Source organism: Aedes albopictus, chromosome 3 (genome assembly GCF_035046485.1).
Source record: "Aedes albopictus strain Foshan chromosome 3, AalbF5, whole genome shotgun sequence".
Lineage (NCBI taxonomy): Eukaryota > Metazoa > Arthropoda > Insecta > Diptera > Culicidae > Aedes > Aedes albopictus.
In genome coordinates, this window is record NC_085138.1 from 382,540,298 (window position 1) to 382,567,654 (window position 27,357).

The window sequence follows — 27,357 nt, forward strand, 5'->3', positions numbered from 1 at the left end:
CAAATACCTTTGCAGTTGAGAATAGTCCAGATCAATTCCCAGGATGAGCTAATCGAACTACAGGTCTATTGAATCGCAAAAGACTTCTTCGATCAAACTCCAATATGAGTTCTTGGTTCTCAGACATACACCCCAACATTTCTCCAGTGACCTAATGAGTTTTATTACCATTTGTGACTACATATCTGTAGGAAACGGGGTTTTCAACGATGCTGCAGATAAAGTTAAAGCATCAGAAAAGAGTGGACAACGAAGATAATAGAGTTATGCTTTATCAACGTCAGCTCTAGGGATCAACTTACTAGCGAATAATGTACATGTACAAGTTTTGCATTGATTTTTAGATCAGAAAACTTTTTTTAGCTGCTCGATGATAAAAAAATAAGATCATTATCTTCCATTGCTATAGGGTAGTGGACGTATTTTGGCCCGGGCATATATTTTGGCCCACCTTAGGAATTTTAATACATTATCATGTAATCTCTACAAAATCTTGGCAAATTATTATTGGAACTTCCAATAAAAATTGACCAAAATTTTGTAGAGATTGTATGATAAATGTATTAAAATTCCTAAGGTGAGCCAAAATATATACCCGGGCCAAAATACGTCCACTACCCTACTACAGTGTATTTTTATGAAATTGTTCGATGAAGGGGGGGGAATGCGTTCAGGAAAAATCCCAAAAGGGTCCACGGACTGAAAAAGGTTGAAAACCACTGGTTTAGATGACATACATTCAATTTGTCTTCAAGCAAAGCACAATTCATCACAATGCGTGGTATACTTGTGTTTGTAGGAGCATTAGGCGTATTAGCCAACATCTATCACGAGCACAAAACGTAGAACAGAACGAGAAAGCATTACCCAACCCCAAGAAGAATCAGCAGGCAAAAAGAATAGTGAGCAAATTTTCAAATTACATTTACAATAATAATTAAGCATTTCTATCATTATATCTGATCAGTACATTTAGTTGAAGAAAGATAAAGCGTTAGCAGGAATACCATCCAGTCTTAAACGCAGCCATCTCCACCATCAACAGCAGCAACAGAACAGCAACAGCAGGGCCAACAGCAGCAGCAGCAGCAGCAGCATAACGTGATTTAACTTTTAGGATGGAAGAAATCATGGGAAATATTCGGGATGGAATCATGGAAACAAGTGAAGGATAACAGTAGCTTAAACGGATAGGTTTCTTTGTGAGCATTGACTTTCAGGACGGAAGAAATCATGGACATTGCAGGAATGGAATCATGGAACTATCAGGTAGGAATAATAGAAAAACTAGTAGGGAAAGAGGTTTAATGATGCAGCTCCAGTTGTTCCAGAGAGTAGATCATCTGAGGGTCATCATTCTCATCAGTTTTCACGAACACAGCACCATCTCTTGTGTAGACAGAATGCAGCTTCCCGGACTTCTTGAGGTTGATTGCTTGCGACTTGATTTTGCGACCCAGCTCCGTCAAATTTTCGTTGAGATATATCCTCTTGTTGACATTGAAACCGACATGTTGCAACGTAAGATTGCGAGTCTTCAAATATCGCACATAGGAATCATCTCGTGCAAATTTGAAGGCGAACTGAAGTGCAATTGGTGGTGACGAACCAGGCTTGATAGGATTGCGTGCTAGTCGTTTGGCAATAACAAGTGGCGAATTTCCATCATCGTAACCCAAAGCATCAGCAACCATAGCTACCATTCGGTCCAATTTTTCAGCAGCAGTGAATGGCACCCCAGACAACAGTAGATCGTTAGATTTTTCCGTGTAAACTATTCGCTCGCGATCCAAGGAAACATCTGAGCGTAGCACATCAATCGATTCCGATAGGCGTTTGACATCTGCCGAGCACTTTGCTTTGAAGTCCTGGATATCGGTCCTTAGCGTAATGATTTCATTCTGCAGTCTGTTGACATTTTGGTCGATATTTTTATCGGTTTCATCAAATCTGGACTGCAAGCGAACAAGCAGATCGTCCAACGACTCAACTCGTCCTTCCCCTCCAGCAGGTAACGATTGTGATGATGCTGATTTAGTCTTGTCCATTGCTTTTCCAATCGTGTGCGTGAGTGGCTGTTGTTTACCACTCCCCGAACGAGTGAACATCGCTTCTGTCACAATAGAGATAAGTGACGTTTTGACGCACGCACACACTATACAGGTAAAAGATGAACGTCTAGTTGCTGTCTAAGCAGATGGCTGATTTGGGATGTTATGATTTCCAATTTTGATGAAAATTAGGAACTAATTGGATATCGGGCTTCAGAACTTCAATCGTTGCCGATGCGTGATAATTAGGCCGTCCTCAAAAATCCCGAACAAGCGATGAAAACGGTCGAAAACGGAGTATTCTTCAACTAAAACGCCGAGCTAATAACTTCACTCGCTATTCACGCACATCCCTTCAGAAACTGTCACTATGCCCAAAACGCAATTCACGATTGTGAACGTTTTTAAAAACATGAAATTTTACCATGTTTATAACTTTTTTCGGAATTTTATCGATTAGTTTTTGTCAGTTAAGGTTCAAATGACGATTATACGTTGAAATAACACATTAACTTCGCTTAATTTACTGGATTTGGTGACAATATGCTTGACAATATTTGCTTTATACTTCAGCGAAAACATTCACGATTCTAATGCATTTTCATTTACTTTTAGCCTTTTTGAAAGTTGATTCGTAAAACAGAATTCTGTTTTACGAACCAACTTTCAAAAAGGCTTAAGTGTCGCAAGCAGGCCATCTGTTTACTTTTCAATCAAAGTCTTTGAAAAATCTTCAAGCATCTTCGAAGACATCATTTCAATCCAACAAACCGTTTTCGTGCGCTCTATACAAAAGTTAGGTGAATATTGTAAAACCAACAATATGAAAAACATTTTCGAATAGATGCTCATAAACGAGCCAAATTTCATTTGAATTGAAGAAGGTTGCGTCTACGCGACTCGTGCGATGAACTAGAAATGCTCTATATGTATTGATCACCAAATAACATTCAGGAAAAAAATGCATTGGGCCGTTACACACCACCAGTGCATTCTTTACCATGTTACCCTAAACCCCAATTGCCCAAAAAGAAACGAACCAGCCAAGGGCTGAAAGTCTCTAGAATAAAGATAAATCAATCAAAACAATTTCCCAAATCCTCCATTTTCGCTGTCTTCCCGTTTTAATTATCATAATGTTCTTGTTCGAAAATATTCCAAAGCATGTATCTATGACGCACTAAACTGGGAGCAACAAAGCCAGTAACGGAAAGGCACACTTATCGCAACACAATCGCCAGAACAATTCTCAAAAAAGTACTTGAAGAAACCCCTTAAGGAATTCCTGGACCAATCTCTGGACATACTCCTGGATAAATTAATTAAAGAATCTCTGAAGATGAACCAATACAAACATTTTTTGAGAAATCCCTACGTTAATTCCTGAAACCCTGGAGGAATGTATGGTATCATGCCTGAAAATAAATGTTTCATTATATCTCTGAACGAATTCCAGGGAATTTTGGGAAGAATTCCAGCATTCCCGGAATTACAAGAGAAAGTTCTGGAGAAATACCATGAGATTCCGAAGCACTGGAAGAATATCAAGACGAATTCCAAGACGATGGAGACATCGCTAACGGAATTTCTGGAAGAATCCCGTAGGAATTCCTGAAGGAATTCCTTAATAAAATTCCCGGTTGGGAATTTTTGGAAGAATTCCAACTGGAATAACAGCAGGAATTTCTTGAGGAATCATAGCAGAAACTTGCAAAAAGGGATTCGTGCAAGAATTACAAAAGAAATTTCTAAAAATTCATGGAAATGATCTTGGAGAAAAATTCTCTGCAGGAATAACAGGACTATATTCTGTAGGAATCTCAATTGTATGAGTAATCCCAGAGAGAATTTTTAAATGAAAGTCCAGCATTAGGTTCTGGAGGAACCAAATCAAAAACAGCTGGCTTAAACAATCCTACAAGAGCCTAAAGAAATCGCTAGAGAAATATATGGAACAATTTTATATTTTCCGGCCTTTGCAGCTTTCAGAGCAGCAAGAACAATTTGCTCTGAAAGACTACAAAGACCAGAAAATATTACGTTTCCTTAGCTGCAATATTCAGTCGTTAAGGTGAAACATCAACAAGTCCCATTGCAATTTTGTATACAAACTTTAGAGGCACAAATATGACGAACGAAGCATCGAATTAAGCCGCACTTGTTTATCCCGGCATTGCTCACTTGCAAAAAGAGGCAGCTTTTCCAAATCGAGAGCATTTGTTTATGAATTTTCAAGATTTGTGCTATTGAAAACGTGAGTAGGGGACCAAATCGGCCATTGTGGCAGACATGTTTGTATTTTCTGAAGTTTCTCCTTAAGGCGAAACTGGATCCATTTCCTCACTTTTTGGTTTTTGATTTTTTTATAAAATAACGAAGCAATATTTTCAAAATCGGTTTTCGTGCACATGTAGAGTATGGATCAAGGTATCTCCTGATTTTTTTCCAGATGGAAAATGTTTTTAGTTTTTGCAGAAACCATTTTTAAACAAAATATCATAAAAAATGGTTTCTGCAAAAACGAAAAACATTGTCCACCTGGAAAAAAATTAGGAGATACCTTGATCCATACTCTACATGTGCACGAAAACCGATTTTGAAAATATTGCTTCGTTATTTAATAAAAATTGATTGATTTGTCTTTATTAAAGAGACTTTCAGCCCTTGGCTGGTTCGTCTCTATCCTAAACAAGAGGTGAGCCAGAAGGGCTCACCCGGGAAAATACAATATACGATACAATATCTGTCAATGGATTTAATAAAAAATCAAAAACCAAAAAAATGGAAAAATGCTTCCAGTTTCGCCTTAAGCAATCCTTCTTTCTTGCCGAATGTCTGCAAGAATCCCTGGTTAATCCCATTCATAGGAATAACCCTGCAGTAGTATCTGGAGGAATTCTTGTAGAAATTCCCGAAGGAATTTCTGTAATAGTTACCAGAGCTGCGTAGTATCAGTCATGTCAGTTGACTACTGATATTACAATATCAATACGATAATAATAGGCAACGGCAGGCTAACAAAGCTATCATTGCAACTGAGGTGATATTATGGTGTTTTAATCAAAAGCCAAGCTTTATTTGTTTGTATTAGATTACCCTAGGCTGGTTCATCTCGGAAACATTTCAATGACTAACATACAATAGTTAATATTTTGTACTACATATCCAAATATTATACTGGAAGGTCTTTATTTCGATGTTTATACGAATTTTAAAGATGACCTATTAGTAATATCCATACACCATCACAATCAATTCAGTTGTGATGAAAAAAGTAATATCTGTAGGAATCCCAAGAAGAATTCCTAAAAGAATCTCAAAACAAATTGGGGAATCCTGACAGCCACAAAGTCTAGCATGAATTAAAAACCGTAATGCTACTCCCTCATAAAAATCAAGAAAAATGAAATAAAAACCGTAACGCGCCATTCCCTCAAGCAATAGGACATTTCTTAACTCTCCTATCCACGCTAAGCGAGATGTACTTTATGGATGCTCCTAAAGTGATTGGTTCATCCATCAGTTAGAATTTTGCTGCATGGAATTACGCAAATGCCAAATTTCTCTTCCTTTTTGTTGCAATATTAAAATCGGCTTCTTTACCTATAAAAACTATGGCAAAATGCTCCGAATTTGACCAAAACAGGTGTATCGCTATATCTTTTGTTACGGCGAAAAGGGGGCTCCGAAAGGGGTATTGTGAAGCTCAAACCCGAATTCTTCTGAGCAGATCGCAAACTCCAATCTGTAGGTGTGACTACAGCTAAAAGCTGGAATTTATTATTTTTCAGTTAAATAATAACTTATGTTACTTACATAACTCGGTCTAATGAGATCTATGATACTGCTTTTCGTAAGTTATCCGTAACAATACATTATTGGCCTCACCTGTGATAATAGTTATCAAGATTAGAATTGCAAATTTATACAAGCTAGTCTAACTTACTGTGATAGATTCTGCTATATTAAAAGTTTCACAAGTATTTCTGCATGAACATAGTTAAAGTAAGTAATGACTGTAAATTGATTTAAGTATTACACTAATTTTACTATAAATTATCATCATATTTATTACAGGCGTGAAGGCTTTTAACGTCACTCAACTGATTTATTTTGACATATCTCTTTCCATGTCATTTGGCTTCGTATATTGGCCTGTGCGAATTGGAGCTTTGACAGTGTTACCAGTGGCAACATTTTTTTTTAACTAGCTGTCCCGGCAAACGTCGTACTGCCTGCCAATTGTGTTTTTTGACATACAGCTCCATAGGGACGTCCACCGCAAACTTATCTGCGTTTATTATACTAGATTATCTGTATAATTTATTATACTAAAACTATTTGCTGTAAAGTTTCAACTTCGTTGACTTATGATATTCATGGTTGAACTTATTTTAAAACATTGAGTTTGATAATTTCGGAAACTATTCAAAAAATGAACGGCGAAAACTGTGAAAAGTGATCAAATTAATCCCGACATCGCGATACTTTCATGCGAATAGAAAAATTTTTCTTGAAGTTTCCTAGATTTCATTGTATTTAAAATTCTTCAAGATTTCTATGAGTAATTCTTTCGGAGGTTTATCAATAAAATTTTCAATCAATATAATTTTTCCCTGGGAATTCCAAGCAAAATTTTCGTAGAAGAGAGACGAACCAGCCAAGGGCTGAAAGTCTCTTTAATAAAGACAAATCAATCAATTTCATAGAAACTCCACCTGTATTTCGTTCAAAAAAATTCCTTTGAGTACTATGAGGAGTTCCTACAGAGTACACTCCAGGAAAAGTTCTTTTAGAGATTACTCCAAGAAGACTTCCTTCAAAAATATATCTATAAATAGTTCCTCCAACGATTCTTTTCGGGGAAGTTCCTTACGAATTACTTCAGGGCGAGCTATTTTTTAATGAATTCATCTAGGATTTTTTTTTTCAGCAAGTGTTTGGAGATTACACCTGAAGAATTCTGTCGGGATTCCTTCAGTATTTATTTCAGGAAAATGTAAAAAATGGAAAAACTGCAACTCCTGTATACTTTTTGAGTTCCATTTTGGTCCCATATCAACTGTGCAAAATTTCAGATCGATCAAAGAAACTATATTTTAGCGCCAGCCATTCTTAGTTTTTTCATACAATTTACTATGGGGAAAATTTACTTCTTCAAAGAAAAATCGCTTGAGGTTACCCATTGATCCCTAAAAATAAGCCGTTGAATGATTTCTGTAGAAAACTTCACGAGGAATCAGACCTCCGAAGACCACAAAGCGATGCGACATTTGTGAAAAAAGTTATTAAGCTTTACCCGATCGATAAAATGACGAGATTTTATTATTTATTGTTATTCCTTACGTGTTACACAGCGTTTGCATGCCATTCGGTTTTAAGTCAATAACATTTTCCACGTGCCTTAGATCGCTTTGCGGTCTTCGAAGGGTTTGTTCCTCGTAAAATTCCCAAAAGAAATCATTCATCGATATATTTTAAGGGGTTAAGGGGCAACCTGGGGCGATTTTTTTTTTGAAAAAGTGATGTTCCCCATAGTAAATCGTATGGAAACTTAAAACGGCTTAAAATATAGTTTCTCCGATCGAGCTGAAATTTTGCACAGTTGGTATGGGGCCAAAATGGAACTCAAAAAGTGTACAGGAGTAAAAGATTTTTTTTTGTGTGTGTGTGTGTGTGTGTGTGTGTTTTTTTTTTTAATTTCTTTGTATTTGTGAATTTTAACTTAATGCTAATTCTTCACACGCTAATCTACAGTCTCTGTTGTGTGCAATGTAAATACAGGAATGCCAGAGCGGGACAGGAATTATTTTCGAAAATTGTCGTGAGCTTCGGGCACAGTCATCGGATAGATATTCATCTAATTCCACCTAAAGGAGATTTGGATTGTGAAAACGAACAAGCCATGTGCTTTAGTGCAATCGAGTTCAGATCTGTGTCTTCAGGGGACGGACATAGGGCCCATATAGCCGAGGCGGTAAACGCACGGGTATTCAACATGACCATGCTGAGGGTGACGGGTTCGATTCCCGGTCGGTCCAGGATCTTTTCGTAAAGGAAATTTCCTTGACTTCCTTGAGCATAGAGTATCTTCGTGCCTGCCACACGATATACTCATGCAAAATGGTCATTGGCAGAGGAAGCTCTCAGTTAATAACTGTGGAAGTGCTCATAGAACACTAAGCTGAGAAGCAGGCTTTGTCCCAATGAGGACGTTACGCCAAGAAGAGAGAGAGAGACATGTGGCTCCGTAGCTCGGATGAAAGAAGCACCCGTCTAACAAATTTGAAGTCGTAGGTTCGATTGCCACCGGAGCACGTGGCTTTCTTTTCATAATCCAAATCTCAATTTGATCATCAAACACTTGTTTCTATTGCGTGTATGAATGTCAGTGTAATCAAACGTTGTAACTTCCACTTGACTTGGTAAGCCTAAGTAAAAATCGAGAAAGTGACATGATCTTTATGTTGGGCACTCGCTGCGTTTGATTGGTGTTGATTGAAATCCATGCTCACTTCCTTCAGGGGTTCAAATTCAACCATACCCTGAAACTTGCCCTTCTAAGTATTTATGGTTTGATATCGTTGCACTAAAAATAGATGTTATCAGTCATTGAGCTTTTTTTCGTTCAGACGCCTTTGAGCTGGATTTGTACTGATTCAGCTGTTTCTAGAAAGTGATAGTTGAGGATGCTCAAAGGCATCGTTCTGGCTGTTAAGACGTTTAACTTGATATGCAACGCAAGTAGGCTCAGTGTACCAGTTATGGCTATAGTACCTCAAATTCGCCATAGTCAATGTGTAACCTTTAATGATGCAAATCAACAAGAAAAAAATTGTGAACAACAGATCGCGTTCACAAAAGATGGTTGCAATCATTTAAACTTCACAATTTGCTCAAATTACGATAGAAATAAATCGTTTTCCTTAATTTTTCGGCTCCCTTGCACTCTATTTCGCCATAGTGTACCAGTTATGGCTAATCCCATAAGGAATGCATGTAAATAGTGCGAAGTGGAACCCAAATTAACAGTCCATAACTGGTGCAGGGTTCCTATCATTGGCACACGCCGTAATAAATACTAAAAGTAGTTTTGTACCCGTTTCTTTATTTTTTCTGTAAAGTATGAAAACTAATCAATCATTTGACATATCGATGACATTCAACGGTCTTCTTCTTATTTTTGTAGAAATAGTTCTTAGGTAGTGTGAAAACTGGAACAGGCACCCTACTTAGATTAACCTATCACATTTTTATTAAAAATAAAATTCCCATGAAACTAGCTCACCAGCTACAAGTACCGCAACTAGACTAACATTAAATCAGTCTCTCTTGTCTCCGTTTTCCCTGCAGGTGTCCCCACTCAAGTCGCTTCTCCGCGAGGATCTCAAACGGCGAATCACGGCCCGGGCCACGAACCGCGCCAACCGCAACGGGCTGCTTACCTCACCGAACCCGGCCAGCAGTCCGATTCCGAACAGCTGCAACAACGCTACCTCCTCCCCGGCCCCGGAATGTGGCACCTCGTCGAGCAGTTCCAGCAGCAGCAGTAGTAGTAGTAGCAGCAGTGGCATCGGCACCAGCGTCAACGGTACCTCCAGCAGCAGTAGCAGCTGCGGTATCAGCAATAGCGCAACGGCCGTCGCCGTGGCAACTACCTCAAACGGGACCATCACGTCGACGGGGCCGGAAACCGACATGCTGCTGTCCGGGGGACCGAAGTCCAAGCGGCACCTGCAGTGCCTGTTCTGCGGCATCGAGTTCCCCGACCAGACGCTGTACTTCCTCCACAAGGGCTGCCACAGCGAGAGCAACCCGTGGAAGTGCAACATCTGCGGCGAGCAAATGTGCAACGTCTACGAGTTCAACTCCCATCTGCTCAGCAAGAGCCATCAATGATGTTAGGCGAGGGAAAGAGAAACATGTTGCTGGTAATGTTTCTCTTTTTCTGATCGCTTAACCAAAACCTTCAGAAACCAACACTTCAACCAAGAAAAAATCCAGACATAACGAGAAGAACAACACTCACACCAAGAACCGAACAAACCAAGAACAATAGCGATTTTCTCTGACTTTCTATATGGGTTGGACTGAATCTCTTTTCTCCTCATCCGCGGAAGCGAATATGCTTTTCGATTCTTTTAGTTTCCGTAAAATCAATAGTAGAGCAGTGGTGAACAAACTCAAAGACAGGGATTAACACAAGTGATGCAAATCGTAGTCGTAACTGACTTTAAAGTGTTTGTTAGTAACAAATCGAGAATTCACCTCATTTTCGGAGATCCTAGCTTCTAACTATTACTATGTTGCTTCTAAAATCTTTTACTTATCAACTTTACTTTATTCTCCTATCCTAAAAAAAGCTAAAAACCTGCGAGGAGAAAAGTTACAAATTGTTGAAATGCAAAAACAAGAGAGAAAAGTATATTTATTGTCCGTCCAATAGAGTTAAATCAAAGGAAAAAAAGAAACAAAGATGGGAAACACGTAGAAATGGAACACACTCACACAAACACACACACACACACACACAAATAGCCAAAGGTAGAAACAAACAAGAGTTTGAACAAAACAAACGCGAGGGAGAGAGAGAGAGAGATAGTGAGAGAGAGTTGAAAAAGAGGTTCGCGTTAGCGCGCACGAACACGGTCACGACGACACGACGGTGGTGAACGATTTCCGCCTCTTTGTGCACCACATTTGGCTTTGCCTTCCTGGGTGGCCATTTGGCCGTTGCGACAGCTAGGTATTGTGAGTAGCCAGAAAACAACGACCAAAGTGTAGGAGTATCTCAAGTGAAGTATTGTTCAAACAAAATAGGAGGTTGAGCACTCACAAACACTTGTAACTAGGAACAACAACAAGAGTAACACACGAACACTGTAGCAATAGTGAATGGCCGGTAGGAAAGCAATACCAGCGAGCCGAAATGTGGACGACAACGAAAAACTGATTGACCGAGGAAGTTTGGGAGTTGAACGATAAAGTTGAGCTACAACTACAACTAAAATGTCTAAATGGTTGATATTCTGGAATGAATCATTTTTTTTTTCAACGAGAAATATATATTTGAAATTTGTTTTCTTAACATACGTTTGCAATATACTATGTTGACGAGATCATTAGCTTACCGAGTTTAAACAGCTGTGAACTAGTGTAATTTTACCATTTTTTTGTGTTTTTAACCCTCTAATACGCAAATTTTTGATTTTGATCTAAATAGCATTTTTCGTAATCTAAAATCGATTTGAACATGTTTTGGAAGATGTTTCTTTAAAATTCTCGATTTTGTGAATTTCGGTTTTTGATGTTTCTAATTTTTATTTTCGAACATCCCTATACTTTTATATTTTTCCTGGAAGCCTATTTGGGCAGCGGATTTCTTGAGACGAAAACATTTTGAGATTTTACGATATTATTGAATTATTTTATGTATGTTTTTTTCACTGAAAATTTTATTTTCCGTGTAACTTTAAGGAAAAGATGTTTTGAGTGTATTCGATTCCCTTAAACTGTTTTACTATAAAATAATGATTTGGGAAAAAATTTAAATATGTTAATTGTAGCTATTCAATTCAAAATAATCAGTGACTTCTGAAAGGTGACTAAAACATCCATTTTTCAACATTTTTTTTAAATGTAAATACGGTTTAAAAGACACCGTTTTGAGATATACAGAACAGTCCCAAATATCGGCCAAAAATATAAAAATTTTGATTGCCCACTAAACAAAAATTACAAAAATGCTCAAACTATACTCCGTCTAAAGGCGGTGTTGGGTATTAGAGGGTTAAATTAAAATATGAAATCCTTTTGCACATTGAGTTCGACTTATACAAGAAGTACAGATTCAAGAATTATCGATCACCAGATAAAAATATACATCAGCAGCAATGCTAATTGTATCCCAATTTGAGAGTCCATTACTTATAAAAAGGGATCACATATTCTCGTCGGTAAATTATTATTAGATTTAAAATACAGAAACTATTTCAGCTAGTTCAAAGTTGACACATGGAGCGTATTTTGAATCTATCTCGATGTTTTCAGGTGATATCTTTGATAATGTCTGTATAATCTGAGTAAAGTTTAAGCTTACTCATAAATTCAAGCAATCCTCTAAGGCCAATTGTGGCTATGTCTCACATGTTCTTAAATAAAAAAGGAAAATGGTTTTGGACAATTCAATGCAATTTCTTGAACAATGCTAACAGAAATTTTTAAAACAAATTTCAGTGGACGTCCGGTAGAATTTATCAAAAAATGGACTGAATTAATTTCTTTTTTTTTTTGACGAGTTATAAACAACTATTTATGTGAATTAATGCATGTGGGTCCTGCAAATCCCACACAGGAATATCTAGGTAGAGAAGTATTTCAGGGTATTTCTGTTATTTTGTTGGTACAGGTCTTTGAGAAAGGGCCCATATAGCCGAGGCGGTAAACGCACGGGTGTTCAGCATGACCATGCTGAGGGTGACGGGTTCGATTCCCGGTCGGTCCAGGATCTTTTCGTAAAGGAAATTTCCTTGACTTCCTTGGGCATAGAAGTATCTTCGTGCCTGCCACACGATATACGCATGCAAAATGGTCATTGGCAGAGGAAGCTCTCAGTTAATAACTGTGGAAGTGCTCATAGAACACTAAGCTGAGAAGCAGGCTTTGTCCCAATGAGGACGTTACGCCAAGAAGAGAGAGAGAGAGGTCTTTGAGAAAGTTCTGGTGAAATTTCATCAGTTTTTTTTTCAGTTGTAAAAAAAGTTGTGTTGGTTTTTTTTTGTTTTCTCTTTCTGACTACATTTTTTAAAAAAATCTTGTAACTTTTTTACACATTGAATCTTTTTCATGATTCACATACCTTGCACCAGTTATCGAAATGGTCGTTGGCTTTCATCAAATAGAATTCAAGAATTCATTTCTGAAACTATTCCTTAAGTTTTTGTTTAAGAAAATTCTACATTCTCCTTCTTCTTCTTATTCTTCTTTGCATAACGTTCCCACTGGAACAAAACCTGACTCTCAGTGTTCTGTGAGCAATTCCACAGTTATCTACTGAAAGCCAATGGCAGTTTTGAATGTGCAGGCACGGAGATACTCTATGCCCAGGGAAGTCAAGAAAATGTCCTTTACGAAAAGTTCCTGGACCGACCAGGAATCAAACTCGTCACCTTCAGAATGGTCATGCTCAATACCCACGCCTTTGAAAATTTCAAATTTTTTAAAGTTATATTTTTCCCTTTTTTTGAAAATATATAAAAAAACTAAAAAGATTTATGTATTATTTAGAAATAAGGATTTCAATCACGATATATCTCCCAAGTTTTCCGATTTTCTCAAAATAAAAGCGCTCTTAAAATTTCTCAAACAATTTTACCATAAAATCACTAAACAATCTTCAAGAAAATATCAAAATATTAAATTTTGAAACTATGCCACAACTGTGTTGAGCTGCTTGTTGAGCTACTTTGTATCATTTCCGAACAGAAACTAAAATTGTTACTGTGACTTTCGCATTGATATTGTTTGTCACCTACACCTAATTGAAAAATTACTTTGAATTTGATTGACGGTAAAACAAATATAAATTTCCCATGCACACAATTTGATGGTAAAAGACTTAAAATCTGCTTCGATAACATTACTTGCGGAAGTTTAAAAAAAATTAGTTTAGTTTAGTATATTGTATGATAAACTCTTACGTTCTTGTAGAATTTTCAAGAAAAAAAATAAAAAAAATATTTAAGAAGTTTCAACGTGGCTATACAATATGCATATAACTGCCATTTTTTACTGCAAATTTTTCACAAGAGAAGGAAAGAAGAAAACTGGCGAACTTTCGAAAAACTTCTGGTACTAATCCTAAAATTATTTCTGATACAAATTTTGGAGAAATTTACGGTGAAATTTCGGAGAAATTTACGGTAAAATTTCTGGAGACATTTTTGTTTTGTGTTTCTGGGAAGAATAACGCTTGTTTTGGAATATTATTCTGACAATGTTCCCTAGGAGAATTTTTAATATATAAAAAAAAGTTTACGAAGATATATTGGTAATATTCCTGAAAAAAATATGCGAATTTTAAAAAGTGTATGTTCGAAAAGTTAATCTTTTCTTCAAGTACATTAACATTATATCGTTGGTGAAATATCCAAACAAAATGATCAATTGAAAGCTTCTGTCCATTTCCTTCTGGCAAATTTCATAGCAGGTAAAAAAATGTGCAGAATGTCAGAAATAATAACAAGTAAAAGGTTATTGATCCAATTATTTATATTTTTCACAAAGGTGAATATGTTGAAAATTTTGGAAAATCTTACGAAATTCTTTAGTTATATTTATTTTTTTTATTCCTTGAAGATTTACGACTGAGATCTTTTCTAATTTCAATCATAATTCGTATCTCATGAAATTTTAAATTTTATTTTGAAAAAATCCCTTACAATTTTAAAAAGATATCCTAAAGTTATTTTATTTTAAGAAAATGCTATTTTGGCCAAAAACAAATTTTCGGAAATATTTAGCATTCAATTCTTAGATAAATTTACATTCATGCAAAACTTTTGGAGCAACATTTTTCCAAATACCTTCTGCTGAAAATTTTCTCAAAATTTCAGAACATTTTTGATGATAATGTGGTAAATTCCGCAAAAGCTGCAGAATCTGCAGAACGATTCAACAAGAAATTTCTTCGGAATTTTACAAGAATTTCTGCAAGTTTTCAACAGCAAATGGTTCAGTAGTTTATGAGGCAGTTTTTGCCTAGAATTTCTACAAAGAATGCATGAAATACTTTTAATTATTTATTTTTTTTTTTAGAAAACTTCCTCGGAACTTTACGACGGTTTATTTTTTTTAATTTCGAACGTAATTTGTGTAGTGTTCTCAGAAATAATCTATTGAGGTTTTTGAATTCGATTCTGAAAATATTCATTGAAATCTTTCAAAAAACATGAAAATATTTAGTTCAGTGATGTTAGTTTTCAAAAAAAAATCGGATATATTTGGGTGATAAATCTCAAATTTTTACTGGCTGAACTCTTTAAGAAATTTGAATTCTTGCAAAAACTTTGGAACAACATTTTCCAAATACCTAAAATACCGTTTACTAAAAATCTGCCTAAATTTTCAGTAGATTTTTGTTGAAAATGTGGTAAATTTCACAAAAATTAAATAAATTTCACATATTCAAAAAGAATTCGTTTGGAAAATTCAAGGAAATCAATAAGAATTTCCATTAAACAAAAAATACTTCAACTTATTTCCAAAGTTGTTTAGCCAGAGTCAATATTGAAGATATATAAAAAAACAGAAATTATGCCTGATATAATACAATTTTTACAAAAAGGGCTTCTTTCTGAAAGAGTCCTACCAGAAAATAACCGATTTTTTATAAAAATATTACCAGGAGTTTCTCCAAAATCTGTCATGGAATATTCGTCAGAATTTCCTTCAGATTTTGAGTTGAGAGCTGGTAATAAAATTTCCAGTAGTAATGCGTCTAGGAATTATGTAAAGAAATTATCTAGCCATTGTATTACTAAATTTGTCCAATGTTTCACACATAAAAAACTTTTGTTGGAATACCGTAAAAATAAAGGCTAGTTCCGAAGTGACAAACATTTACCTTTTTTGTGACAGCAAGGCGGTAAACATGCCATTTTACTACTGTTATCCTGAACAACTCGGAACCGCAGAGTAATTCACCTGAATAATGCCGACCTAATATCTACTCAAGGGAATAATTTGTGTTTTTTTTTGTGCCAGTGCTAGTTTCCAAAAGTTTCCAAAAGTTCTGTAGGAAAACAAAGCGCGGCGCGCAAAAAAGTCGTAGATATATGTAGAGCACAGCATAAATTAAAATAAACTATTGTAGATCATCGCAAGACAATGAATGTCGACCACAGGAGCCACTATATCGACATACAGAACCGTTTTACTAAGATTTATTTTGTTTTTTTTTGCGAATGGATAAGTTTTTCTCATACAGTTTGGGAGTACTTACATCCACAACATGGCAATAAGCGGGAATTAGTGTTGAATGTACTTGTTTTTCTTTATGTCGACTTAAGGGGCTAACCTTAGCATCGGTGTTTGAATTTTATAATTTTATCTCTCTCAACTTACTCTTAAAATTTTATAATTTTTTCACTTTTATCATATAGTTTATGCGTTCTGCAATGAAGGTCTTAACCCGCTCATACGAAACCCATCAATTCGTATTCTGCTAATTAGACTGTTGCCGAATTAAAAAGATGTTCAAAAATTTCACTGTGATGTACACATCCAATGCAAAACTATCCAATATTTCGCTTATACTCGCAGCCAGTGTGGCTTCCTTCTAGCCGCTGCTTAAGTAAATTGGAAAATCGAAACAAAGACAAAAATAGAGTTCCCATGACAGAGGAAAGGTGACCAGTTTATCGGATTAAAGCGTTACCCGGGTGGTTTGACAGCAACAAACATTGTCAAACGAGCGGGGCAAAACGGTAGTGTCAATTATTACTCAGAAATGAATGTCGACCACATAAACCACATATGGACCGTCATGCAAAGCGATTTTACTCCGATTTCTTGGTTTTCCAGACAAGCGGAACAGTTTTTCTTATACTGTTTGAGTAGCTACGTCTGCAGCCTTACAATTAATAGGAACTAATTATTGACATTCGTTTTTCATTATGTCGACTCGAGACGCTTATCTTGGCAAAACTTTTTCGAGTTTTTTGCAGATATCGTTTCATTTCATCACTTTACATTGCATGCGGCATGCGTCCTGCAAAAAAGCCTGTAGTAACCCAAGTCGATCACTTATCAGTAGGTCGGCTCCAGAGGCACGTCGAGGCAGTTGATCAATTAGCAAGGCTGTTAGTCGACATTAGGGCCCCATTCGGTCTCAATTTGATAATTTTTCGATTTTCATTTCAGGAAGTCTGTCAGTGACTATGCCCACAAACAATTTGAAGATTATTAAGACTGTAATAGCGTTCGAAAGCTAGCACCAAACCAGAAATACTTTGTACTGGTTTTATGGTTGTAGGAATCTACTTTATCGATAAGATAACACCTTAAAACTTAAAAAAATCTGAGGCGAACTTCGTGACCTCGATTACATTATTTTACTGGCTGTGAAATCCACTAGTAGGGAACAAATACCATATTGATAAGTCTGTTGTATTGATATGTATGTCGACTTGAACGACTTCATTTTTTATGGTGTGATCCAAAACTTGAGCTTGATCCAGTCTATGTCGACCCACAAAGCTTCTTGTGCTCTCACTCCTCAATTTTTGGTGATTTATAGAAAAAAACAGAGATGTATCTCACAGTAAAGCTGACACTAAATTTTTTAACATCAATCAATAATGATAGTTTATGTCGAGTTTTATGTCGACTCCATCTTCTCATACAAAACTGAGTCCACCCTCATAAAACCTTCTGATTGATTTTCCTCAAAGATTGGTGTGTGAAGAATTAGCATTAAGTTAAAATTCACAAATACAAAGAAATTAAAAAAAAAAAATCAAAGATTGGAGTATCCAGGAAAGCCTTGATATCTTAACTCATTAGATTTTTTTCGTTGTTGGGCTCACGCGTTGTGAGCATGACAGAGCCGAAACAATTTTTATCATTAATACTGCCTTTGATGCTAGCACTCCACTTCACGTAAACTTCTCAGCCCAATAAGCTAAATTGACTTAGTCTGTACATAGAATGAAGATTCCTTCTATTCCGTTCCCTAAAGAAGTTAAGGGTCTGCTCTTTGAACGATGAATGTTGATGCTTATGGGCGCCATTTTGAAAACGTGAGGAATTCCAAGAAACTAATCAACATTTCAACTCGAACACCGAGCAACTCGTCTTTGGGCTTCGCTTGAACGCCATTTGACAAATGCAGAGGTTCGTCGAAGGCTCATCTTCACCGTTCATCACCGTTCAACTCCGCGATCCTCCTCGGTCCATCCAGTTTTCGCCCCTCCGGAAGCGGTTTCCCCCCGTCGCCGCGCGTACTGTGCGTGGACCGTGACATTTTTCTGTTCATAGCTAGATCATAAGGGCTTAGGATTTAGGATTGTTTTTTTTTATTTTGTTTTCGCTTTTGATTTGCGTTTTTTTTTTCGTGTACAGAACCCCCGAATAAATTAAGGAGTCGAATACTGATGGTGCAACGATCGATGGGATTAGGTTAGGTTTAGGTAATGTCAGGGTGACAACATCCCCAAACTTCCCAAAATCCCAAAAGTTCATTAAGTTTGATAGAGTTTTGCGTTTTTTTGCTTTTGTTCTATTTTGTACAGTTTATAGGTCAGAGTTTGTTTTTGTGTAACGTTTTTTAGTTGAAACAGTTATATTTGCATAGATTTTGTTTTGTTAGGTTAAAGTTTTCGTCAGTTGTAAGAGTTTATTAGACAAAAAGCAGAGTAAGGCGGAATGGAACTAATGAAACCGTTACAAGGATATAGCTATATTTATACAAATCTTCTTGTTGTTGTTATTGAGAGGAATTATGGATTAATTATTGAATCTTAAATAGAAGCAAAGCTTGAAGCTAGCCGTCAGATAGGAGATGTTAAAAGCTGTAATCAGGCTAAGATTAATCGACACACAAATTCTTTCACTTTGTAGTTGTATGGATGGACAAAGACAGGACAAGATACGGTACTTAAATTTTTCGGAAACCAATGGAAAACCAATAGTTCAAATAGAGAAAACAAATATCAAAAAGCACCACCTCCACCACCACCAATACCCACTGCATGAATCGAGTTGACTATAGAGAAGCCTCACTAACACTTCCACATAAATAACTATTTGCTGGACCAAAAGTTGCTCATAATAACCGTTTCACTATACCAAAAATCTAGACAAAACAAATAGCCTAACTTAGGAATCATATTTACTCCACAAAACTTTTAACTCAAATAATTGAAACGGAGACAGTTTTAGAAAACGAGTTTTACCACACAACCACAAACAAAGATACACTCTCATTCGAAGTGACCCCAATCAAACACAAACACTACTAAAAATGATGGTACCTAAATCGCAGAGAAACAAGTCAAAAATGTTCAAAATACAAACAAAAATTTATATAGATGTTTCTTTTACTCACCGAGATGATAAGCGAGGCAAAATTTTAGAAAATAACATAATTTCATTCAAATTCAGAAATTTCAAAAAAAAAATTGTTCAAAATTCACTTTTAAAGCAAAATTAATCAAATCGAATATTCGACATTTTCATAGTAAGAAAATAAACATAAACAAGCATAACGTTTACTCTTTCTCTTAAAGCTTTCTAGCTATTGTATGAACCGTTCGTTAAACGAATAAAGTGTGAAATAAATTTCGATTCTACACATCAAAAATATGGACTAATCAAGCTAAATGCAAGCACACATACAAAAAAAAATACACTCGGCTAAGCAAAACAAAATCTATTGGCATCTCTATTAGGAAAAGTGCGATCGTTTCAATTCTAGTTCTCGTTATCAATAGAAAACATTGGAAAAAGGTGTAAATATTGTTCCAATACTGAAAATTTTCCCCAGGAAACACAAAAACCCCTCTAGAATGACGTTACAAAGAACGGTGCCTTCCCTGAAGCGGATGAAAACAAAACAAACGAAAAGAAGTGAGAGGACAGAGCCAGAGTACAGAAATCAAGGGCATACAAGTGAAAGTCTCGTCACCTGCTTCGCTTCTTGGGCAGGAGGAATCGACTAGGACACACACACATACTCACATACAACACAAAGTACACACTACAGCTGTAGTGTGTAACACCAGTAGTAAGCGAGTCAGGAAACCAAAAAGAGAGACAGAGATAGCAACAACGCAAGAGTCGGATGGAACCGGGTTCAAGACGTAAACCAAGAATGATTGACAGGATAGTTATATAGGAAAAATAGGAAGCATACAAACACTAAAAGCAGATTAGCGGGAAACTAGCAAAGCAAACATAAAGAAACACAGTAGATAGACACAAATATATTTTCAAATAAAAAAAAATGAAAACAAAGTGCAAGCAAAGAAAAACAAGCAAATTTTTAAAAACAAGGGGAAATAGTAAAAGTAAAATAGCTTACACCGTAACCAAGAAAAACCAACACTGAAAAAAGCAACAGGCCTTAAAACTAGTGGACGAAGCGAGAGAAAGGGATGGCAAAAGAAGCGGACAAGCAGAAAATCCGAAACAAAGCAGAAGGAAACCAAAACAAGCAAAAAGCAGTTTCAGTAGAAAGAAGAAGAAGAAAAAACTGAAAGATAAGGTAATTATAGGACAAGCAGAGTTAGATTTTTTTTATATTGTCGTAGCATGCAAAGAGAACTTATAAATTAAAAACAAAGTAAGCGATTATTATTATACAAAGAAATAGAGACAGAAAAGTTTAAACATATTGAACAAAAAAGTAGTTTTATCGATTCGTAAGCTAACGTTTAAATTAAACCACAACCACACGTCTTACTCTTGCTGCAAGAAGAGAGAGACAATGCGAGAGAATGAATGAACATTTGAGATGAAATAAAAAAGTGTGAAAGAGAGAGAGAAGCAGAATGAAAGTGAGAAAGAAAGTGTTTAAAAGATTATTTTAAGCCGCAAGCGAAGGAAAGCTGGCGAAACAAAATACACTGAAAAAAAAAGAATTGCGATTTATTACAACATTCCGTCTACATGTGATTTTTAGAACTATAGTTGGATTGAACAAAGCAAACAAAAAAAATGTACTGCGACGAAAGAGTAACGCAAGCACACAGTTATAGGGAATAAGTGGTTATTAGTGAAATTATAAATCTTTTTTTCTTGTGTCTGACGTTCGTTATACATGTGTATACATATAGGTTGTATTTTTTTTTGCGTCTGCTAGAGGTATATTTTTTGCGAAAAGTTATTTTCTCATACACCCACACCCCCCACAGAAAGATATTTTAAGTGCGTTCTAGCTGTTAAGTGTTATCGAGTAGCAAAAGAAATGTAACTCCACTTTGTTTTTGATTTTTTAACAGAATCGAGTTCGGTTTCGTACAGCCCTCCGTAGAAATAGTTAATTATTAGAAATTAAAAAAAAATACACACGAAACAAGGGACGACAGTAGAAGAAATCGATACCAAGCAAGTATGTACTTTCCCTAGAAAAAAAAACGGCAAAGCTCATTCGTCTGATTGTGTTTGTTGATTCAAGTCGTGAAAAGAAAACTGCAACTGAAGCGCTCTTATTAATCTAAATTATTGTTAGCAGAAAAAAATGTATTATTGGACGTAATTAGTTCTAACTTTTGTTTGTTTTCGGATTTTCTTTATCAGTTAGTGTTTTTGGCAACCAGAAATTGAAACGTTTTGATATTCTTTGTTATATACTCATTCGGAATGCTGAAAAATACACACAAAAAAATACACATTACATGAACAAAATTTTTCACGGTCATCTTCTCGTGGTCGACTTATGATTAAACTAAATGCTAAGATAAGACAAAAAACACATTCAAAATTTGACAAAACAAATCTATTTCAATTCATTCGAGAAAACTAAAACAAAAGTAAGGCAAGCACTAAAAAGTTCAGAACAAAAAAAAAACAGATGAACATGAAAGAGAGACACAGAGAGAGAGAGAGCGAGAGAATGAAACCCAGAGGAAAGAATACAAACAAAAAAAATGCATACATATTACTACTATAAACGATGGTGATGGTTCAAATTATGAATTAAAACGAATTATTAAAAAGAAACTCAAAAACAAAATTTAAGAACATTACAATTATATTGACTTATTAAATATTATATTAAAGATATTTTCAAAAATTCTAGATTTTGTCGTGTCTGATTTCAGAGAATCGAAAGAAAAGTTTTCCTTCCAACTTTAACCCGATCATGCCTAATGCTCATCAGATTACGCTCCACCTCATCCGCCCATTGTGCTCTTTTTGCGCAAACGACTTCTTGTGTCAACCGAATCAGTGGCGAAGATCAACTTTACAGGGTTGTTGACCGACATTCTTGTAACATGCTCTGCTCACCTTATCCTTCCAGCTTTGGCCACCTTCTGGATGATGGGATTACCGTAGAATGAGTTGTAATCCAGGGAGTAAAACCGGGTTTCGTTGAATTGGGAAGAACAAAAATGTTGTATTTGTTGCACTACGATTATCACACGAATGACATCTGATTGGAAAAATTCAAATATAATAGCCCATCTCCACGCCTACTCTGTTTCCGCACCGCTGCTGATGTTCTTGCTTACACTTACTTCCAACACTCCTCCTCAAGAACAAAAGCTTTCCTATTTTCCTATTTTCTTTACAGCGTTTACTTATACAATTTCAACACTTACACATTCAATCGATAAAGATTTCCTTCTTTCCTTCCTACCACAATTATTGAATCTCCTTTCATGATATGGCATTCATTGGCACTAAAAACAACTGTAAAACCGCGTTTAGTGATTGCCGGTACTGACACTAGATTAACCGACAATCCGGGAACCACAATGACGTCCTGTAGCGCTACTGTAACAGAGCATCCCTTTCCATTATCCGCATGTACAGTAATTTTCCCCTTTGTATCACAGAGTACATTCTTACCATTAGCCAGGATAACGTTTTGTTTCTCCATTCTCGTAGTACCGTTCAGCAGATCTGCCCGACCCGTCATATGACTCGAAGCTCCTGAATCTAAATACCATTCACCATGCGTATCCTCCTTAAACGCTGCAAAGCATACGCTTCCGTGAAAAACTTCCTCCTCAATCGCTACTGCGGAACGCATTTTCGGCTCCACTGGAACTCTGGATGACTCATTCCGCACTTTCTTTAGCAGCTCACAGTTACGCATCACGTGGTTAGCACTTCCGCAAGCATAGCACAGGCGCTGTTCCTCTGAGCTCCTCGTCTGTTTTTGAAACACTTCCACTGCAAGGGCTTTCCGATCGATAAATTCATCACTTCGTTCTCGGCGACGCTCGAATTCTTCCAGCAGCTTCGTTTTCACAAAAATCATAGTGAAAACGTCCATCCGACCCTGAATTGATGCCACGATGCTTTCATAATATTGAGGCAAGCTTGCCAAGATGAAAGCCGCCTTCATCCATCCTGCATCCAACATTCTCGATTCTCTCGAATAGATCTTCAAATTCGACAAGATGCTGTCGCATGTCACCACCTTCCGCAAGCTCCAGTTTCGACAGCTTCTTGATTAGAGCAACTTTTCCGACCGACGAATCCTTAACGTAGTACTCTTTCAGCAACACCCATGCTTCTCGTGCGGTGCCAGCATCCTTAATAATTCTTAATTGAGCGTCCTCAATCAGGAATCCAATCATTTGCAGCGTCAGTTCATCCTTTATTTGCCACTGGGTCGTTCTTTCTTCATCTGGAGTTTCGGCACATACATAGCTCCACAGACCTTCTCGTGTTAACACCTGCCGAGCTCGAATCGTCCATGTTTCATAATTGTCGTATGAAAGTCGCTTGATTCCTAGCTTTGCGAAATCCATTTCTCCTCCTGAACGGGTCTCCAACAAAAAAAAACTGTTTTTGCTCAAATGTTAATCACCACTTTCAACAAAACACTGTCGACTGGGCCCATAACCTGTTGTAATCTAGGAAGTAAAACCGGGTTTCGTTGAATTGGGAAGAACAAAAATGTTGTATTTGTTGCACTACGATTATTACACATCTGATTGGAAAAATTCAAATATAATAGCCCATCTCCACGCCTACTCTGTTTCCGCACCGCTGCTGATGTTCTTGCTTACACTTACTTCCAACAGAATGCAGCGTTTTAGATCTAGGATAGGATGTGACAACAGAAATTCGCCTGCCTTGTTATTTTTTCGTTCGATTTCGTCGACGGTGGAAACCCCGTGTTGCTACTTTCCTTTATTCCAAATCTTTCAAACGGTTTAAATTTAACGATTGAAATTTGGATGCAAATTTCGCACCGTAAATCATTAATTGCAATTTGAATAGCATAACTTGCAAGTAAAATTGAATTCAAACGAAACGTTCTTTCATTCATAGTGAAATATATCAGAAATTCAATTGTGTTTGCACCAAATCAGTAGTTTTTATCAATGTTCAGACATATTAGTCACTTTAGGTTGATTTACATTTAAATTTTGAAATTTTAAGATCGATAAAACTTGAATAGAAAAATACAATGATTTTGAACAGTGCTTCTCAAACTGTGCGCCGCGGCGCCCTGGTGCGCCGCGAACCTTTCCCGATGTGCCGCAGGCTTTTGAGTTATGACAAAACAAACAAAAACAAACTCTTAATTTGTATTGCAGAACATCTTTAATTTTGTTTTGTTTAGTAAAACTAGTGTAGCTTCATTTTTTTTAATCTTTCCCTGAGTCTTTGATTGTTCCATAGGATTTCTGGTATGCTTTTTAAACATATCAATTGACACACAATATAAAAAAGGTTTAAATTTTAAGCTAATAAAATTGTTTTTGGATCTTATAAGCTTCAGCTTAGCTTTTGATTTAAGTATAACTTGTCCATAGTTTTTATTTCAAAAATCTTATTTGCGTTCTTTTCAGAATAATTACAAGGTCTTCGGGACAGCTAGCGGCATGCAGGTTTGCCGTTGTGACATTGTCAAGAGCTAGCTTTAACCTTTTTGACCCGCTCTTTAACCTTTCTGAACCAAACTGAACTTTGAATAAGTTTGCCATGCTCGGTTTCATCACTGAGGTTATATATGGTCCTTTGAGGCCCTTTAAGTCAAAATTTATGAAAATAAAAAAGTTCAATCAACGCCCACCTGACAGGTTCTCTACTATTTCTTCATGTGCCAAAATTTTCCAAAATAAATAAAAGTGTTGCTTTGCAATTTCCGAAAAAAATGCAACTTTGGTCAAGTTCTGTGAAGTCATTTTATTTCAATTGGAATTCTGTAATTATTGCAAACGCTTTAGAATCTTTGGCTGAATTATTAAAAAGCAACAGTTTGTTTTACCTGTACATCTGAGTTTTTATTCTTTTTTATTAAGCTTTCATGATGAAATCAACATGATTTTTGAAATCCTACAAACATATTAAAATTATCTTTGAGAAATTTATTAAAAAATCCAAATTTTCTCTGAATTCTAAGAAAACATGCTATAAGAAGTGTTTCACGATTGTTGCCTTTGACATTTTAAAGTGAAAGCTGTTTATAATTGAAAAAAAACCTTTTAAAAATCTTTGGTGCGCCGCGACATTTTTGGAAATTACAAAGGGCGCCGCGATAGCAAATAGTTTGGGAACCTCTGATTTTGAATATTGGTATCACATGCTAAACCTACAAACTAGCAACACGGCCAAACCAATAACAAAGCTATCTGATCGCAGCAAACGGATATCAATTTCGTCCAATCAGCGACTGGTCTCCGTTTGACAGCAAAATGGTCTCAAAACGGCTGATTACGTGACGCATCCTATCCTAGTTTTAGATGACTGACGGCCAAAGATGATCTGGGATAGCAGTTTGTAGGCGGCATTTAAAATGAGGATCGCTCGAAAGTTCTCACATTTTAAATTGTCGTCTTGTCTGTAATACCCCAGTTTACTCCTCCGGTAGCTGTTCGGTTTCTCAGATCCTGACTATCAATCGGTGCAGACAGATAGTCAACTTTTCAGCTGCTTTATTGGTTTTTAACTGATGGATGGCATCCTTAACTTCTCGGGAGTTCAATCATTTCAGTCCTTTGCTTTGTAGTCGTTTTCTCCATGCCTTGCAAGCCCCAACGACACCCCCCCCCCCCCAACCTTGCTTACGTTCCATGCCATTCAGATGCTCATCGAAATGCTGTTTCCACCTTTCAACCACCGCACGTCCGTCCAACAAGAAGCTCCTGTACTCATCCCTGCACATTTTGACGTAGCCGTTGCGACATGCATTGACCTTCCGGTAGAGCTTCCATATTTTCTTGAGAGTGGCACATCAGTTCCAATTCCGCGCACTCCGCCACTTACCGAAGGCGTTTTTTTCCTTGCTGCAGCAATACACATTGTGTATGCTGTGCGAGCAGCTTCTATACCACCAAGTCATAACTCTTTTATCGGCTCCTATGTAACCACTAACTTCTGGCAACCCTGCTGTGACCAAGCTGTTTGTGCTCTGTGCTCCGATTAATTTCACAAAAATCTTCGTGACAATCATCACCAAAATTCTGCCATCTACTGCTCAAAGATCCCAATTGATCATTGCTGCCCCACCGCACCAAATATCTGCGTTTCCGTGAGTAGAATCATGGATTCTAACAAAAACCATCGTGAATTACCGACATGTCAACTCCAACTTCCAATCGTTTCTTCAAACAACCGACTTCGGCTCCTTGCAACCTCAGGATCGTCTGCAGCTAATCACAGATCGATATTCCCAACTGATCCTGTCTTTTTCGTCTACTTTCTCTGTCCGTGTCAAGACGAAAACTAATGTTTGTCCATGGCTCAACTTTGATGTTTGGAAACTGGGCAAAATATCAAACAATCTGTTTCAAAAATGGAAAAGAGATAGAATGAATGAAAACCTAAAACGTCTTCTAGCTCATGCGAACAAGAAGCTGGCAGATACGAAACGTCGAGCAAAATCCTCTTATTATCAACGAATGTTTTCCTCAAATAATCCAAAACATCTATGGAGTAAAATCAATGAACTGATGGGCAACAAGTCGGGAAAGAAAAAGCAGCTGATTCTAGAAGCTAATGGAGTGGAAACGGATGTTCCAGCCAGTGTTGGAGATATCTTCAATACCTTCTTCTCTTCTATCGGAGATAACCTCGCCAGCACCCTCGCTTCTGATGGAAACATCAACAAATTTGGCACCATGACGATATCCAACACATCGATGTTCCTGCGACCAACTACACAAGTAGAAGTTTCAAATATTATTTCTGGTATGGATGCTTCGAAAGCCATAGGTATAGATGGTTTTCCAGTGGGGGCTCTGAAAAGGCACAGTGTGCTACTTTCCAGCATTTTGTGTGACTGTTTCAACGACAGTATTTCTCTTGGCATTTATCCAAGCGGTTTGAAGCAAGCTCTAGTGTATCCGGTTTTCAAAAATGGCAACCCCAAAAAAGCGACAAACTATAGACCAATATCTGTACTACCTTCTATTAACAAAATCTTCGAGAAACTTTTATGCTCCCGCCTCAATAACTTCATGCATACCACCGGCTTACTGTTCCAGCATCAGTTTGGTTTTAGACAAGGTTCATCAACTGAAGTAGCAGTCCTTGAGCTGGTCGACGATATTTCCCGTTCGGTAGATAAGAAAATGTCCGCTGCAGCCGTTTTTCTTGACCTTTCGAAAGCCTTCGATAC

General features: G+C 36.8%; 1 protein-coding gene across 2 annotated transcripts in view; it reads left to right on the top strand.

Annotated features, from left to right (window-relative positions):
* The window catches only part of LOC109411191 (putative uncharacterized protein DDB_G0277255), a 229,964-nt gene extending 218,897 nt beyond the window's left edge, over positions 1–11,067 (top strand). The window contains exon 4 of one of the 2 annotated variants that reach the window (XM_062855853.1): positions 9,378–11,067. In XM_062855853.1, coding sequence (XP_062711837.1) covers positions 9,378–9,950 — 573 coding nt within the window. In that variant the 3' untranslated portion in view covers positions 9,951–11,067. The remainder of the gene's footprint in view (positions 1–9,377) is intronic. The other variant, XM_062855854.1, reaches the window with a different exon arrangement.
* Positions 11,068–27,357: the final 16,290 nt, after the last annotated feature.